The sequence below is a fragment of the Protomyctophum parallelum genome, assembly GCF_964188405.1.
Source record: "Protomyctophum parallelum genome assembly, chromosome: 5".
NCBI lineage: Eukaryota > Metazoa > Chordata > Actinopteri > Myctophiformes > Myctophidae > Protomyctophum > Protomyctophum parallelum.
This window is the reverse complement of record NC_139702.1, coordinates 38,025,733-38,045,260: the sequence shown is the minus strand read 5'-3', so window position 1 is coordinate 38,045,260 and position 19,528 is coordinate 38,025,733. Positions and strand designations below refer to the sequence as shown.

Below are 19,528 nucleotides of genomic sequence, written 5' to 3'. Positions count from 1 at the left end.
GATGGAACCCCAACCTCCCAGTCTCAGGGCGGACACTCTACCCACAAGGCCACTGAGCTGGTATTTCTTTCAGATAGGGTACATTTTCTACATGAATATAACCATACTATTATAAGATGAAATGGGAGTTAAAAGCTGCAATTTGTTTAAAAGAAAAAAGACAAGCTATGACTCCCAACGTGGTTGAAGTGGGACTCATAAAATGTGACCAGATTTGACTGAGAGACTGCCATCGCGCACATTCCAGCTTTTCACCAGAGGAGAAAAACTGTTTTTTTTTTTTTTTTTTCAAAATGAGTTAATAGCACAGGCAGACTCTTCACATACTAGAACATGTCTGAAATAAGTGTCAGAGCTGAAATTGACATGTAAATATGAAATAAATGCTTAAACATGAAGCTATTGTAACGTTAGAGACCACAGAAGTGAACCTTTCAAGCCTGTTTTCTCAACTCGCTGTTTTCTGCAAGACATTACTCTATAAGCCATATCTCCAAAACTGGTGGGTCAAACTGAACAACCAATATGTCAATTTGAAGCTATGATTCCGTGCTTTGATATGAAATGAAAATCTAAAATTCAAAAAAATCCAATGGCAGTCTCCCAGTCAAATTTGGTCACAAATGTTAGACCCATCTAAGAGACCACCCCTGGGTCCTGAAACCCATTACAGTGAAAACCCATTTACATGACTGAGGAGTATGCTTATGTGCTCTTACTGTCTGTATTTGTCGTGTTGATGAAATGTTCTGTACAGCACTTTGGTACAATGAAAAAAAAATTCAAATGTGCTTTATAAATAAACGTGATTTGATTTGACATGAACAACGATTTTACTGTGTATACAGCAGAAGCTGACTGATTTATTCCAACAAAGGATATCAGGTCAAGGCCTCCTCTGCAGTCCGATAAAAGCAATAATCACGGTTTTGCAACGGGATTTGAGTTGTACGAGCAGAGCATAACCATGAAGATAAATGTGTAAGTGTGGGCCCTACCTCTCCACTGTGCTGAGGTAGCTCCATCCATCATGGCCTCCCACTGCGTACATGGGTCCCTCCAGCACTGAAACACCTACAGCACAGCAGCACGTACACACGTCAAATAACACAACCTTATCTGCTGGAGTGAAGCACGCACTCACGCACGCACGCACGCACGCACGCACGCACGCACTCACGCATGCAAAGAGATGACTGGAGACAAGGATTGTCTTTATGGCAGGCAGGCAGGCAGACAGACAGGCACGCACGTGCATGCGTGTGCACGCACAGTCGCGCGCGCACACACACACACACACACACACACACAGGTCATTAAGCATGTCTAAGATGCCATTGTTGGACACAGCAGTGTGATGACACCTCGGTAGTCAAGGGTTTATCTAGCAGAACATCTGTAGCTCCAGATGTGTGCTTGACCTTCCTTGTGAAAACACACACACACACACACACACACACACACACACACACACACACACACACACACACACACACACACACACACACACACACACACACACACACACACACACACACACACACACACACACACGCACGTCTCTACCATAAGACCTGATTTTATTTAAATTCAGTTGTGTTAAATCTGTTCCATTAATGGACATTGCTCACTCTTTGAAGTGGATGCACCTGTTTGAGGTACTTGTGTATAGTGATCAATACGTGAGTGATTAGACAGGCGTACTGCCTGTCTAATCACTCACACAGTGCTACAAGTTTAAATGCCGACGAGGTCAGTCTGCTAACCGTGCGTGGATAGAACAAATCTATGGCTATTTGAAATACATTCTAGGGCTAACAAATTAGCAGAAGTCCAATCAATCTAATCAGCATGCATACTTTCTGAATAGACCAGGTTGTCTATTTGCTGAATAGCATACTGTTTTTTTTTCTTCATATTATTGATTTGATTTATAAACATGTTTCACTCATTTCACTCATTTAGCATAAAGAAAGATGGCCAGTAGTACGTTTAAAATAAATAAATAGGTGACGTAGGGTAGTTTTTTCCTTACAGTTTTCCTGAAACGGAATGGCGTACAACAATATTGGAAAGGTGATTATTACAAAAGCCAGACAATAATGTCAGACAATATTGTTGGGAGCGTCACAGAAAAAGTTAAATCAAGAGTCACTTGTCCAACGGACAAGCCAATTTGAAGGCACTTGTCCGGAACAACAGGACAAGCCTTAATGTCAAGGCCTGGTATTGTCCTGGTCTTTTCTTTGTCATGTATATATGAATGTTTGGTAAAAATTGAATACAAAGAAAAGCGGGTCTCACCCAGTGTGTGCCTGTGTGTGGACATGGGGGGCATGACAAAACAACCAACCAAAGAGGGTCACTCACCCAGTCCGTGCCTGTGCGTGGACATGGGGGGCATGACACTCCAGGCCTTGCTGTGTGGGTTGTAGCATTCCACCGTGTTGAGGGTCTTCAGGCCGTCCCGCCCGCCCACCACGTAGAGGTGCCCGTCCAGGACGGCCACGCCGAACTGGAGCCTCCGGCCCGACATGGTGGCCACCTGCTTCCACACGTCCCGACGCAGGCAGTACTGCTCGATGCTGGTGGCACCTGTATGTATGGGACAAGAGCGTTGGCTATGGGCCGCGGAATAAACCTTGTTGTGAACAGAAATGCCGTCTGGGACAAGGAATTGGAGAGAAAGAAACAGATTGTGGGCCCAGGTGCGTACGAAATTCAAGATGGCGCGCTCCATTGCTGTTGACAACATCACCTAGCAACCCTACAATTATCACTTGATCGATCATAAGCACTATAAAAGACCAATTGCCATACAACTACGGCAATGGCCTGGGAGTGTGATACTATTTATTAATTGCCGTACATCTACGACAATGGCGCCAAGTGTGTTACGTTAATTTTGAGGTATTTGTACTTTACCTGGAGTATTTACAATGTCTAGTAGTTTTACTTAGGCAAATATTGTACTTTTATGCCACTGCATTTATTTGAAAACTTTAGTTACTTTCATTGTTATTACAAAAAAAAAATACAATAAAATCTCAAAAAAGAATCGACTATAATATTTGGCGATGGACTCATCCAGTCCACGAATACCGATGGATTCATATCGTCACCCAACCTTAACACACACACACACACAGCACCAGATGGCAGCAGAGCGGAGCAAAGCATGGCAGTGTAACAGAAGCCTGTGGCCTGTAGAATGATGTCACCACAGGTGTCTCACAGCTACGTCCACAAAATGTGCACTTCTCTCAAATCTCTCTCTAAATCTCTGCTTTACCTTTAGTAGCGTCTATGCCCCCTACAGCGAACAGGGCCCCTACAGTGGCCTTGCGGGGTCTCGTGCGGGGACTTTGGAGCAGGGGTCTGCGCTGAGGCAGCAGGTGGTACTTCATTCCCTCCATGAGCAGTCGCTGGCACTCGACACTGTCCCGGAGCAGTGGGTTGGACTCCAGGTCTGCCAGAAACTACACACGTAGTTCGCACGCGCACGCGCACGCGCACGCGCACACGCACACGCACACGCACACGCACACGCACACGCACACGCACACGCACACGCACACGCACACACACACACACACACACACACACACACACACACAGACACACACACACACACACACAAATTGTTCTACATCTCATCAGCTTTCTTTTCTATAACATCTTATGTCTAGTTTCTACACCCACAAATGTACACCCACCCACACACTATAAGCTTCAATCCATCTATCTATTTCTTCTTAAAGTTTATCCACACATTGAAGGCAATAAACCCATGATGATTTACATTTAGATGCGTATGTATAGGGGTGTATGTACAGGGAGTATGTGTGTATGGGCATACTGTACGCAATGCGTGAGAGCGTAAGGTAAATGGAGAGGAGTGGACAGTGGGGAGATTGGATCTTGACAAAGATTTATTAGACGTTTTGAGAGCACGTATAATATGCAGGTGCTGAAATGATGTATGTCACCATTGTGGGGACATGTGGAGACGAGACGACTCCTGTGAATCGCCCAGTCAGAAACGACGGGCAGGAGCCGGTGACGCCAAGAAAGAAAACATGGCAGCGTTGAGCGTGACAGGCAGTAAGTAGCCTTGCCGAGCCATGAGGCCCATAGGGCAGGAGCCTATTTCCTGTTTCTAAGAGCTCACAACACACCGTGGCGCGACACATTGTTGTGAGCTTGTAGATTTACTATTTTAGGGCATTCATTTACAGAGAAATAGGAGATTTCAGCCTGACATCGACAATAATACTTTGTTGTACATCAAGTAGTAATGTCTTCTTATATAGAAATAAAGCCAGCTTTCCTGTCATTAACAGAAAGAGAGTAGTTGAGGCAGTGTTTCTGTCTGTCTAGGATTATGGGGACATAATGTACAGACATACAGCAGCATCCACTCTTAAATCCTAGCCTAGACTCTGTTCACCACTCATCAATTAGATTCATCACGGGTGATAGCTATGGTATGGTACTCATCATTGAATCTTATACAACAAGGTTCGATGGTCCTCCAACTGGCAGACAGACGAGAACTGCACTGGCATCTGTTCTTGTATAAAGCCATGCTTGGGGATTGTCCTACCTATAGATACGTCTCATCATTCCTGGAATGGGACTCTGAACCCTACCACACCCCAACGAGTCATTTCCACAAATTAAAGGTGCCAAAAGTCAACTCTGGACTTGGTAGATCTGCTTTTAGCTTCTGTGGCCGTGACCCATGGAATGGGCTGGAGACTACATTGAGATTAACCACTTTGGTACCCTCAAGTCTATTTAGAACCTTGGTGAACAAACAGATGACCGCAATATGTAACTGTTGTAACATGCATGCCGTTTTTACCCTAATCCTCTGATGTATTGTGATGTTGTTTTATATGCAAATTACTTAAATTACTCAGTGAATTTTGGGATTAAATAAATCTTGAATGAATGAATGTCTACTTATGACATGCCCAGAATAGGGGACACCAGTTAGATGGTTCTGTTGCGGTTTCGGCTGTGTGGTGTGGAATATTGAAAATGCTGTTCACAGGCAGATGAGAAAATCTTGCATGGCAAATGGATAAGCAGCTTACAGACACCAGGGTGAGCCTACACTAGCCTCCACATTGCCTGGGGACCCAACAACGGCCCCACGATTCACTGTGGTGTGAGAATGCAGACAGCATGGGAGACTTAAACAGCAGTGTGTGTGCGTGTGTGTGTGTGTATGCGGCGCTCGTGTGTGCGTGCGTGCATGCGCGTCCTCTCCTGTGGTACTTATCCGTCACACTGTGAGGGAAGGGAATGTGGAAAGGATGATAAGGAGGAATCTTCCCAACCTCACCATCACACCCCCCCACCCCAACCACCCACCCATCGCACACCAGGTGGGTTCAGCCCTGCTAACCTCCTTCGTCTTTCTCTTGGTCTACTTCACACTCACAGACACACACCCCTCCATTTCTCACCGCAGCTCTGAGATATGTGGCTCTCACCTGCCCACTCCATCTTGACTTTTTATGGCCCCCCCACCCACAGCCATCCCTCCATAACCCACCCTGTAAATCTGTTTGATTTATGGCCTGTGGAGAGAGTCTCCTCACAGATGACTCGGGCTGTGACCAAGTGGGGACCAGCGGGTTGTGGGGGGGGCTGTGTGTCTGTCTGTGTTTGTGAGTGTGTTTGTGTGGTGCACGCGCACATGTGTGCGCAACACACGTCTGAGTCCTGACACAGAGCACATATTCAAACAGATTTTGGACATGCAAGACAGCGTGGACAGACAGGGGGACGGCATGTCTGAGTGAGGACAGACCAGTGTTGATTTCGACTATATAAAGTCTTCTACGGCATTAACATATATTTTTTTGCAAAAAAGTGTCCCTTTAAGGTTATGACAAGGGGCAGTGGTGGAAAGTAACTAAGTACATTTACTTAAGTACTGTACTTAAAGATGGAGTGCCGTGATTTTTGTATTTCTTCCAGTTTTTCACGTGTTTATGAGGCGACAGTAATTCATTAGATAGACCCCTTGGTGTGGTTGTTATGTGCAATGATGTCTTCCCTTTGTATTTATGGTTTCTTCATGGAGGTTGAACCCTTGACGGTCAAACGTGCCAACGAAAAAAACAGTGATGTGACATCACATTATCATCCATGTCCCCTAACCCCTCCCCCTTTATCATAAAACAACAGCTGTGGGTGCGGCTTCAGTTCAGGTGGATCACCACCCATCACCACCCACCAGGCAAACCAAGCATACTTAATGAACTGGGGGATTTCTACGTGGTTCAAATCCCAACGGTCCGGTGCGGGACACGAATTTCTACGTTTACCATTGATTTATTGATTACTTTCATTCACCTTTCTACCCGCCTGGACAATATATAAAGCAACTCTGATCTATGCTACAAAGCCCCGGTCACGTGATCCCCCAAAAAAGCGGTTATTTCTTTATCATGATGATCAACGCCGGTCAGATGGAACAATGCAAATGCGCTGTTGTGTTACGAGAGGTGGGCAGACGGGCAGCAACACTAACCGCGTCACAACAGTCTTTCCACCTCGGAGGAAAAAACAGCAGGCAAACTCGGCTAAAACCGCTCCTAATTAGGCTTTCTGTTCAAGAAGAGTACGTTACTACAAAAGCAGGTGTTACATAAAGGTACATATCTCCAGAATGGAAGATGGTAAAATCTTTTTTTTTTAAATTGGAGTGGACAAGTTAAGCTGTGTGATTCTCGCTATAAGAGAACATTTACTGTCGGCCTAGGAAAAGGTTGGTCGTCCAATGCTATCATCGTAGCGTACAGGGTAGCCTAATCAGTTTGCTTTGTGTTAAGTACACTTTGAGGTACCGGTATTTGTACTTTACTTGAGAATTTCCAATACTTTTACTTCTACTCCACTACATCTCAGAGCCAGAAATTGTACTCCACCACAATTATTTGAAAACTTTAGTTACTAGTTACTTTGGAGATTTTCATTTTGATCAGAAAACATATAGGCTACATTAACCACTTCAGCCCTATATACATTTCGGCCAGCAGATCAACAAGCTCACGATGCGTCGCGATGTGACGCATTGTGAGCCTGTAGATCTGCAATTTTCTAAAGATTTTGTACACATTTTGAACTTGTGAAATGGGACACACTGCAATTATGAGTACATTTACTTTCAGTAAAAGTACATTTTGATGCAGATACTTTTGTACTTGTGTGTGGGAGATGGGGTTACAACGGCCACGTTCAAATTCCATTAAAGTTTCATTCATTGGCAATTTGGCTGGCTGCTGATTATTGATTGGTTGTTGTTTTATTGCTGTTGACAGCAACACGGCTCGTTGGTTTGTCAGCGTGCATGCTGGGAAATGATCACTATCGACCTCTGCTTCCGTCATCTGCTCTTTCCCTCTCTCTCTGTGTGTGTGTGTGTGTGTGTCTCTCTCTCTCTGTCTCTGTGTGTGTGTGTGTGTGTCTCTCTCTCTCTCTCTCTCTCTCTCTCTCTCTCTCTGTGTCTCTCTCTGTCTCGGTCTCTCTCTCTCTCTCTCTCTCTCTGTGTGTGTGTGTGTGTGTGTGTGTGTGTCTCTCTCTCTCTCTGCCACCTACCTTTCATTACAATTCTATTTAACGGCCTCTTACCGTGTCATTTAAGCCATATATCTTAGAGGGTTTGAGACAGACAGCCATATAGTGTAGCACGGGTGGAGAGAGAGCAAGGGCAAAGACGGAGGACAGCTGAGGAGAATAGATATTTTAATTGCAGTGAAACCACACTCAATTAAGGACAAGGGTGTGTGAGTGTGTGTGTGTGTGCGTGAGAGAGAGAGAGTGTGCACGCACGCACGCACACACGCACGCACGCACGCACGCACGCACGCACGCACGCACGCACAGACTCTTCCAGGGGTCTCAAAACCAGCTGTGATGTGACAATTCAGTTTTCTCATTGATCTCATTGATTTCTCATTGAGGACATTCAGGTGTCATAGCATGTTTTCGCTCCATCCACTCTAACTAAAAGTACGATCTTTAATTAAGATTTTCCAAAATGCATATGCAGACTCTACTTATCTAAAGATAGTCTCAAATTTATATGAAGTTCTGCAAAACATGAAAGGAGATAATACTCTGAATATTAAAGCAAGATGGGAAACGGAGGGCAACCTTACTATATCAACAGAAGAATGGGAAAGAATATGTGAACATCAGTGGAAAATGAGTAGTTCCCCCACATGGAGAGAATTCAGCTGGAAAAATGTGAGTTGTTTCTTTTGCACTCCAGCTCAGAAAAGACACTACACGCATCAGTCGGACTGTTGGAGACTCTGTGGGTAAACATGTTTTCTGGAGTTGCCCTTCTGTGGTTCCATTTTGGAGAAGTGTCCACAGTGTCCTGGAAGCAGTCTTTGGTGTTGACATTCCTTTTGATTTTAAAACCATGTATCTTGCCGATCTGGGAGGACTTCACTTTGCAAAGCAGGATCAGTATCTAATGAGGGTATTGCTGGTGGCATCCAAAAAAGCCTTAACAAAAAAGTGGCTTACAAATGTTATACCAACTATAAATGAATGGATTGATTTAATCTATGGTATATTTATTATGGAAAGAATTACATTCGGCTTTAGAGGCCAGGTTGAAGTCTTCACAGATAACTGGTTTAGATGGATTGCTCATATCTCGACAATGAGACCTGATTTTGTTTAAACTCATTTGTTTAACCTGTAGAAGCAGATACACCTGTTTGAGGTACTAGTATTCTTGATCATCAATAGAGAAGAGAAGCAGTTTTTCCCCCTTGTGTGTATTGTATGTATATTGTCTTGTCTTGTTTTGTATTGTCTGTATTGTCAATTGTCTGATTAAAATTCAATAAAAAGTAAATTGAAAAAAAAAAAAAAGTACGATCTTTAGCTGCGTTTTTCAAGGAATTGAGGCTCAGATTGAGGTGATCATAAAGAACATCCATGTTTTAGGAATCCCTGCAACCTCGTGGTTACTATATTAGCGTTTCTGACGAAAGAACAATAACTACTGGCGCCCGCCCCGGAAATGACCCATTATTACTTCCGGTTCACCGGATCAGCTTTTGGGCATAAGACATGGTGGCTGAAAAGCTTGGCGTGACCGACCTAACCTTGAACTTTATTGGCAGAGAAAGAGTTACTCCTCATAGCAGACCTTGTATTGAACTGTGCTTTCCTGTGCTTATTCTACAAACCCCGAGCGGCAAGAACAGAGTTCTCCGTCCTATCAAATGTGACGGAGATTAATAAAAGGACGGAGATTTATTGATATCAAAACCATATCGCTCCACAGGCTGGGAGCGTCTGTTGTGCAACATTCAATGTTATTTCCGGTTGGGACGTCATCCAAAATGTTCCCCCCCGTTTTAGCGGATGAGATCGAAAATATTCAAACGTGAATAACTCTTGATCTAAATCTTTCCGTCCAATTCTAATCAAAGATTATGTTTTTGACGGCCCATCGCGGTCCCATCGCTAGTCACGTTAGAATGTATCATACCTCCCGTTGTTTTCGATCGCCTCGGTTTAGTGTCTTGCTACATGTTGCTACTTCAGCTACTTCTCAAAATGGCGCGGAGCCACCTTGAAATAGGTCCTGAAGAAACAAATCGCTGGGCGTCCTGATTTAATGGTTACAAATACCCCCGAGCGTTTGGTGTATTAATACAGTTTTCAATCAATCAATCACCTGTGCCTGCAGCAGTGGCGTGCGGACGTGCGCCAGCAGTGCGGCCAGCAGGGGGCTCCTGCCCGGGGCGTCGTGGAGGACCCAGCTCAGCAGCGCCGTCACCACCGTCTCCTCGTCGGGAACGTTGATGTCGTCCGACGTGAGGAGTCTCTCCATCTCCGCCACGGGCAGCAGCAGGAACTCCTGGCCTCCCACCACCTCCAGGAAGTGCTCCTAATGAGAGAGAGAGAGAGAGAGAGAGAGAGAGAGAGAGAGAGAGAGAGAGAGAGAGAGAGAGAGAGAGAGAGTGAGTGACAGATACAGAGAGAGAGAGAGAGACAGAGGAGACATTAGAGAGGAGCGAAAGAAGGGAGAGGTAGGAGGAGAGATGTAAAGGCAACTTTAAACCTCTCTCTCTCTCGTGCGTGCGTGTGTAAAAATAGGGAGGCCAGGTTTAAAGTGGGTAGGAAAAAGGATGGATGGAGGGATGCAAAGGTTCTAATGATCTAGGACCAACAATCCCCCACGCAGAACATTCTAATGATCTAGGACCAACAATCCCCCCATGCAGAACATTCTAATGATCTAGGACCAACAATCCCCCCATGCAGAACATTCTAATGATCTAGGACCAACAATCCCCCCATGCAGAACATTCTAATGATCTAGGACCAACAATCCCCCACGCAGAACATTCTAATGATCTAGGACCAACAATCCCCCACGCAGAACATTCTAATGATCTAGGACCAACAATCCCCCATGCAGAACATTCTAATGATCTAGGACCAACAATCCCCCCATGCAGAACATTTTGGAAGGCCGAAAGTAAGTCATAAACAAAAGGGATGCTGATAAACACACACTGCTACTGGGTTTTAACTGCAAATGGAAAGCCTCGCTCATGGCACACATCTCTACCAAGTCAGTCCACTCACTGAATGGCTTTTACACCATGGGTTGTGTGTGTGTGTGTGTGTGTGTGTGTGTGTGTGTGTGTGTGTGTGTGTGTGTGTGTGTGTGTGTGTGTGTGTGTGTGTGTGTGTGTGTGTGTGTGCGTGCGTGCGTGCGTGTTTGTACAGTATGTTTGTAAGTGAATTAGCCAGTCAGTCAGTACCAGATGAAGCCACCTAAACTATATAATTACCCCAGATTACAGTCAATAGTAATCCTCTTAAAGAGAGAGAGAGAGAGAGAGAGAGAGAGAGAGAGACAGAGACAGAGACAGAGACAGAGACAGAGACAGAGACAGAGACAGAGACAGAGACAGAGACAGACAGACAGACGGAAACTAGAAGTAAAGGAGAAGGGGAAAGGCACACAACAACACACATTGCAGAGAATAATAGAAATGATGAAGTGGTTATGTCCCAGTCGCCATAGCAACCCCGCTGCTGCGTGCATGCATGGAGCCAGAGTCGCGGCGGTGATGGTGATGATGGTATGTGGTGCGTCCAAGAATGAGAAACCAATTTGTTGGCCATGGAAAACATCAGGGCGGAAAGCACTGACTGAAAGGCCCGTCTGAGGCTAATGCCTCGCAGATGGAGGAAGGGAGGAAAAAGACAAATTTAAATAGAGGAAATAGAGCGAGGAGGAACTGAACGGAGGTGCTGATGAATAAGACTTGGAGAAGAAGAGATGGTTTCGCCTGATTTATTCTGGGTTTGCGCATCGCTTCGCGACGGAAACAGTCAATGTACAAACATTGTGAGCTTGTAGATCGAGCTATTTTCGCCATGTGACAGCATGCAACAGAGTATAAAACTAGAAAAAGTGCCCTTCTGGGCACAGGTCTCCACCAGGTTATCCACAGATCCGTGCAGTTAGAGGTAAAAACACTTTTGGGCCAGTTATAGCGCCACCTTGAGGCTGAGTTGAAATTGTTCATGTGGCATTTCGTCCTCGGCCTAGTGGGAATGTGCGTGCACAATTTCACGGAAATCACGCGATGTGTTCATGATTTGCAGCATTTTGTTTGAAACTGAGCACTCCTGTGAACTTTGGAAGCCAATCTTAACCAATCAGGATGGAGTCTGAGAAATCTGAAAGACCCGTTTCGTTGAATGGCTCTAGAGAGACTGTGTACTAATTTGCGTGATGTTTGGACAAAATCTGTAGGTGTACTGTGAAAAAACTTGTTTTGCACAAAGCGGCCTCCTGGTGGCGCTATAACAGGCCGTTCTGGAAAGTTTGGGGCAGAGGTTCATGGTTGGCATCCAGGGAGTGTGTGTGCAAAATTTGGCATCGACCGGGTTAACGGTGGCTGAGATTAGCTGGTCACGGACGGACGGACGGACGGACGGACGGACGGACACACGGACACACGGACGGACGGACGGAGTGCAAAACATACTCTCCCCATGCCTTCGGCTGGTGGAGACAATAAAACATCCAGTGTGTGTGTGTGTGTGTGCGTGCGTGTCTATTTTTGCTATTAAATATATAAAAGTAACAGTTTTGAAAATATGAGGATTCCAACAATACTTTGCTCCACTGTAAACGTCTTTTTTTATTTATGTTTTTGGTAGAATTGCCAGCCGCTACTTCATAATGATCAACGTTTGACTCTAACAGTGACTGCAGCCTGTCAGTGGCTGCTGTAGCCACTCTGACACCATGGCGGCTGAAACAAAGGAGTGAGGCTGTACTGTACTGTACTGTACTGTACTGTACTGTACTGTACTGTACTGTACTGTACTGTACTGTACTGTACTGTACTGTACTGTACTGTACTGTACTGTACTGTACTGTACTGTACTGTACTGTACTGTACTGTACTGTACTGTACTGTACTTCTAGTGTACTGTACTGTACTGTACTTCTAGTGTACTGTACTGTAGTGTAGTACTACAGTACAGCTCACACGGCTATTTTCAGCATGCAACCAAGTGTGAAATCATAAATGACTTATACTGGATATCTTGTCCACTAGTCCCTTCATAACATTTTAGTCTAGTTTTTATTTGTTGATGAAATTGGCAGTAGGCTACATTTAGTCATCATATATATAGCTTAGTTTTCATTTAGTTTCCATTGAGTTAGTGGTTTGTCAACTAAAAGTAGTCGACGAACATTTTTTGTCATAGTATTATTAGTCACCGGAATCAACACTGGTGCCCACCATCCACCCCACCCACCATGGTGTAGTCGTGGGCAGCCCTCTGCAGGTCACTGCAGCCCTGGGCGTCTGCGTAGGAGCGGATGCCCAGGCAGTTGGACGGGTGGAGCTGCTTCATCAGGAAGGAGCAGCAGGCCTGCACCACCGCAGACAGCTGGAGCAGACAGGAGGCCGACAGCAGAGACTCGATGGTGTCCTCCCTCAACTCCAAGCGACCTGCACGGGAAGATGGAGACGATGGGGGGAGGGGGGACGAGAGAGAGAGAGAAAGAAAATTAGTTCTGCTTATTCTACAAGCATGTTGTTGTGGTTCATCACAATACTTGGGTTGCATTGGAATTTGAATCATTTTTATTCTATTGACATTATTATCCATCTAAGAAAATTAAAATGGGATTGGATACGTATGGAGAAGAGAAGAGAAGAGAAGAGAAGAGAAGAGAAGAGAAGAGAAGAGAAGAGAAGAGAAGAGAAGAGAAGAGAAGAGAAGCTGCCATCTTCACTATCAGCATCATTCATGCTGACAGCTGTTATAATCTACTTGTGACTTTAAATGTCAGCATGTCATTGTTGTCAGTCAGGAACTTAATATCTCCATATTTAATCTTTTTCTCATAAAATATGCCCTATTTCATCCTTGCCAGTGCCAATCTAAAAGCTCACAATGCATAGTGACCTTGTAGATCGGTATTCTAGAAATGTTTTTTCACCCGTACTGACATTCCCCAAATCAGGACACCAGGTGAAAAGTGATTAGGTGTTTCTGTGGGTTAAAAATAAATAAATATAAGTATGTAACTAATGAAAAAATACTAACAAGAGCTTGTGACTAAATAATAACTACTAAACACAGGTTGTCTTTCCAAGATCCTGAAAACATAGAAGGCTTCCACCCGACAGTGAGGACATTACATTTCCATTTATATTCGCTGAATGTAGTGAGCTGTGGAGAATGCCCGGGGTGCCTCAAAAGTCTAATATCTCTCCCGGTCCATAGGGATTATTACTGCACCAGCGACAACAACGCATGTAGTGAGCTGTAGAAAAGGCTGTACCTGTGTATGCGTACTGCACCAATGACGACAACGCATCGGGGTCGACTCCCTCCATCTTCACCTCGTCCTGTTTGGCCTCTCGTACGTCGCTGGTGAACATGGCAGCGAAGTAGTCGGATACCGAGGACAACACCAGCCTATGGGGAGATCACATGTAGGACTTAAGGCATATTCATACTCCAGTTACGTCATCACGGATCACGTTTTCCTTCAAAGGAAGTAATTAAAATTGGATTTTATGGACTTTTCATATTGTTAGGTATTCATATATGATGACCATGGATATGCTCTGTGAAAAACATATTTTTAATTTCACTACGTCTTTAAAGCAATAAGCCTCAAGAGTCAAGAGGTCTCAGGTTACCCTGGATTTTACAATGGCTGAGAGGTGTAGGTAGACCCGATGCGTAGCGATCATTTTACGACGACATTGAACACGCCACAGCCAATGATCAAGGAAAGGATTCATCCATTTTATATGATGAAACCCAATACTGTCCCAGTAATAATAATGCCAGTCTGTCAAGTTTACTATGCAATCATGTTATCTGTAAATTATACAGTATGTATTGCATTCAAATCATTTCTTTTTATGTTTTGTTGTACACAGAGTGAGGCCTCGTATAAGCCCTTTGGGCTGCTTGCCTCCTCCTAGCACTTTTATTATTTTATTTTTCACGTATATCTACCCTTTTATACTGTGCTAAATCAAATCAAATCAAGACGGCACAGATGAAGGCAGGAGAATTGTACTCTCTGACAGTGTCAAACAATTACCCTGTACATTTCATGGTTCCATCTTTATATTTTACGAGTTAACACACCAGATTTTACTGTGAGGCGATGAAATGAAACAGCACTGAAAGTAGTAGTTGGATATAAACAACAGGATGAGTTTAGGGAAGGAGAGAGAGAGAGACACACAAAGATAGACTGAGGGAGGAGGGGTGGATGGATGAAAGAGGTTAGCCCATTAAAACCTTCTACAAATGGTAAATGGTGCATTTATATGCACCATTAAATATAGTACACAGATTGTGCATTACTGTACATTCATCCATTCACACATTCATACACCGATGGAGGAGGACACCATGCAAGGTAGTGAAGGCACCAACCTGGGGCGGCGGCGGTGGCTCAGGGGTAGAGTGCCTGGATGGAAACCGTAAGGTTGCCAGTTCGAACCCGGGCTCCCCCAGAGTTACTGTCGAAGTGTCCTTGAGCAAGACACTGAACCCCTAATTGCTCCCGATGTGCTAGTTGGTGCCTTGCATGGTTTCCGCTGCCATCGGTGTATGAATGTGTGTGTGAATGGGTGAATGTAATGCACAATCTCTGTAAAGCGCTTTGGATAAAGGCGCTATATAAATGCACCATTTACATCGGGAGCAATTAGGGGTTCAGCATCTTGCTCAAAATTGGGATGGAAAAACTCTGCGATGGAACTGACAAGGAGCAACTCTACCCTTGGCCCTGAGCCACTGCCGCCCCAAATGTCTTCAAAATCCTGACAATTTTCTGAAAAACTTAGGTTGTATCAGCGGTGCTCAAAATGTCAAGGACCCCCAAAATACATGCATTTGAAGATGGACCCCCATCATAAAATATTTTGTTCCAGGGACCCCCAGAAGCAACGATTTGAGTTAAAAATGTTCACTAAAAAAAAGAAATCTATATATTCAAAGACTTATTTTTTCTTCCAAAAGTAGCACCACTTCATGCTGCGTTATTAGCTTGTAAATCTGAAGTCTAAAATTACACTGATTTAATGGGTTAAGACAGTGGTTTTCAACATTTTTTACTTTATTTATTTGCCTTTTTTGAGCCACAGAGAATTTGATGAGATTCAGCCTCTCAGACCCAAGACTTGGAATGTTTTGTTGTCGTTGGATAAGATTTTGTCCACAATTCCAAGCTATATTGATGTTGGTACAATTAGGAGAGATATCAGGCAAACGCTGATCAGAATAACATATACCCTGGGCCGTTGCTCAGCGGTCCAGGCACCTTGGCCGGTAGTCCAATTCTGGCAGTGTGCCGCGAGTTCGACTCCCGATCCCGACGGCTTTTACTGCATGTCACCCCCCCCTATCTCTCTCCCCATTTCCTGTCAGCCTACTGTCTGTCCCTCTATAAAAATAAATAAATAGATAAAAGGCGAAAGCCACGGGGGTCCGTTTCCGGGTCACGACTGAGTAGACGTGTGCTGCTAAGCTAACGCTCCCACGCACTTTAAATATACATTTTAAACACCTCAACGTTGCATTCAACTTCGCTAAAGTGCATCGGTTATATCCTCTACGCTACTTTGCTTCGTTTCATCCGAAAAAGTCGACCTAATAATGGGCAGAAGGGCAAACAAGAAGACCGACTCGGCGCCGCCGGCACCGACACCACAGGCAGCTCCCGTGGACATGGACATGGCCACTATCGCCAAACTGATCGAGGAACTCAAAACTACCCTCACCGTTGAATTTAGGACATCTATCTCATCCCTGGAAGCCAAGCTGAACAACGTTCACATCACGCTTTCTTACCATGGACAGCGTTTGACTTCGCTAGAAGACGGCACAAATACATACAGGGATAGAGTGGATGAGCTTGATGCTAGGTGTACGGCTATGGAGGAATCCTACACTAAAATGAAGACAAAAATGATTGACACTGAGTCACGTAGCCGACGAAACAACATGGCTGAATCAATTGAAGGAGATCAGCCCAATTCATTTTTTCTCTCAGCTGCTGGTCGAAGTCCTGGGCAAAGAATTGCTTCCCACACCACCCGAGCTTGACATTGTTCACAGGGCCTTGACCGCTAAACCAGCACCAGGATCCAAGCCTCGAGCGGTAATAGCTCGCGTCCACCACTACAGGATAAAGGAGATGATCGTTCGGGAAGCTCGGAAGAGAAGGGGGCAGCTAACCTACCGAGGGAAACCTCTAAGAATATTTGAAGACCTGCCCCAATATATTGTGGAGGAGCGATCAACGTATCGGGACGTAATGTCCACCTTGTACCTACAAGGCCTCAGGCCATCGCTTCTCTACCCATCTCGGCTCTTTATCATCACTAAAGGCGAGAAAAAACATCTCAAATCTCCGAAAGAGGCCGCAGACTTCCTGAAGAAGTTTCAGAAGGACAAGGAGCCTTCAGTTCCACCACCCGAACGAGATAAGAGACGATAGTGTGCTATGTCCGTCCATGCGACTATCGTTTTGCTAACCAGTACATGCTAACATTCTTGATGCTACGCATCCATCTCCTTTTTGTAAAAGCCCTTTTCTTATTTATTCTTTCGCTTTAATGGTAATACTGAAGGTAAAAACACCCTCCCAATGACTGATAGTGGGAGTTAGCAGAGATGGAGTACTTGTAGAGAGGCTGGGGAATTGGGAATTGGCTATACTAAATTGGGACTCGAAGGGGAGAAAATGTTTTTCTTTTGTCTTGAAGGGCCATGTTTTGCACATTAACAGTCTTTTCATTATGTCTGCCCACGATCTCTGTGATTCATACAGTACGTTTGTTTACCCCAATCACTGATACTAAAACTTAATTTTTATTTTTTTATGAATATGTGACTTGACACCCATACTGTTATAAAACGAAAAACGAAAATAAAAAGATTTTGAAAAGAAAGAAAAGGCGAAAGCCACAAAATAACATTAAAAAAAAAGAACAATCCACTGGTATCTATACAAAGCTAAAGTTACATCCTTAGCATTGAGCAAGACTGCTGCTGCGCCTCCAGGGACAACGCAACCCCCCCCCCCCCCCCCCCCCCCCCCGACCTAACGCATCAATGTGCGATGTCCACCCGCACCAAACATTTGCTTGCACTACCTTATTTTAATTAACTTTCTCCGGAACCAAGCCAACTAGGCACACACACTTTAGGCTGGTGAATCATTACCAATGCATCATTATTTAGTTCTGTTAACAATAATGAAACTCGTGAGAGCGTGAAATGAAACCTGTCAAATGGACCTGTAAAGGTCTATACTCTGCAGTATAAGGGTCCATTTTGCTTACCAACTCTCCATCATTTAGCTATAGGGATGAAGCCTAGGGATGCACGAGGGTGCAGACATGTTGAATAACGAGCGGTGAAGATAAGAAGGCAACGACATGAAGAGAGGTCAGGAGCAGACGGGATCAAGACAGAAACCCTATAGCTGTCGGATTAACGGCTGAGGGAAATAATGAAATAAAACATCATTCAGTGCAAAGTTTCTATAATCATTGTACTGTGGGCTAATGAGCATTTGTTCAATTATACCATTGAGTAGAGTCAGCATAACACTGTCTCTGACTCAGAGTGACTGATCCACCAGAGAGAGAGAGCACTGAATGAGGGATGTAAGGAGAAAGAGAGACAAGGGAGCTTATTCTGATCAGAGATGGCTTTGTTCTGCTAAGGTAAGCAATCCTCACAGACTGACAGTAAGGATTTCATATCAGACACGCACACACACACACACACACACACACACACACACACACACACACACACACACACACACACACACACACACACACACACACACACACACACACACACACACACACACACACACACACACACACACACACACACACACACACACACACACACACACACACACACACACACACACACACACACACACACACTTTAAAAAGGATTTCACTCCAAGCTTTCATACTAGCCTACTTGCAGTGCTTGTCAATTGAGGGAGCAGATATTTTTTTCAATCTGCATGTGTCTATCATGCAAGCAGAGCTTACTAGAGAGAGAGGAGAGGGATTGATGGAGAGAGAGAGTGAGTACAGACTAGAGACAGAAATAGTGTAGGGGGGGATAGAGAGACAGAGAGGAGAGGAGAGGAGAGGAGAGGAGAGGAGAGGAGAGGAGAGGAGAGGAGAGGAGAGGAGAGGAGAGGAGAGGAGAGGAGAGGAGAGGAGAGGAGAGGAGAGGAGAGTGACAGGCCCGATAGAGAGAAAGAGAGATAGAGAGACAGGCCCGATAGAGAGAGAGAGACAGAGAGAGAGACAGGCCCGATAGAGAGAGAGAGACAGATAGAGAGGAGAAAGAGAGTGAAGGACTGTGGTAAATGGGGGGAATAATACACGGTAATGGATTGTGCGTGCATGCGTGCGAGAGAGAGAGAGCATGAATGAGAGACAGTGGATGACAAAGAGAAGCTAACAGAGGGCTCACATGTGTGTGAGATAAGGTCAATGACAAAAATGAAAGAGAGACCGACCGACAGACAGAGCGACAGACAGACAGACAGAGCGACAGACAGACAGAGAGGGAGATTGATGAAGGAGGGAGAGGCTCAAATGTTTAAAGGTCACTCGTATGAAAGAATGTTAATTAATTCCCCATGGCAACGGCCATAAATCTGTTATCCCTGTCCTTCAACCATGGGCTCAAAGTGTGTGCACGCGCACGCACGCACACACACACACACACACACACACACACACACACACACACACACACACACAATATCTATCTAGCTAGTAGCTACGCAGTTTTAATTTAAAGATGGAGTGGCGTGATTTCTTTTCCCCCTAAAATATGATCATCGGGTACTATTATTATACTAGGACGTTTTTTTATTCAAAAGATTGTGCAGAAAGTGTTAAAATTATGTTTTTAT

General features: G+C 44.6%; 1 protein-coding gene across 3 annotated transcripts in view; it reads right to left on the bottom strand.

Moving 5' to 3' along the window:
- klhl5 (kelch-like family member 5) overlaps nucleotides 1-19,528 on the bottom strand; it is a 73,521-nt gene that overhangs the window by 7,346 nt on the left and 46,647 nt on the right. For all 3 annotated transcript variants that reach the window (XR_014569275.1, XM_083765501.1, XM_083765500.1), the window contains exons 3-8: nucleotides 13,880-14,016; nucleotides 12,844-13,040; nucleotides 9,725-9,937; nucleotides 3,293-3,479; nucleotides 2,371-2,595; nucleotides 999-1,074 (exon numbers count right to left, since the gene is read on the bottom strand). Coding sequence is in view for 2 of the 3 variants with exons in the window: in XM_083765501.1 (XP_083621627.1) it covers nucleotides 999-1,074; nucleotides 2,371-2,595; nucleotides 3,293-3,479; nucleotides 9,725-9,937; nucleotides 12,844-13,040; nucleotides 13,880-14,016 (1,035 nt within the window). In the remaining variant the exon portion in view is untranslated. The remainder of the gene's footprint in view (nucleotides 1-998; nucleotides 1,075-2,370; nucleotides 2,596-3,292; nucleotides 3,480-9,724; nucleotides 9,938-12,843; nucleotides 13,041-13,879; nucleotides 14,017-19,528) is intronic.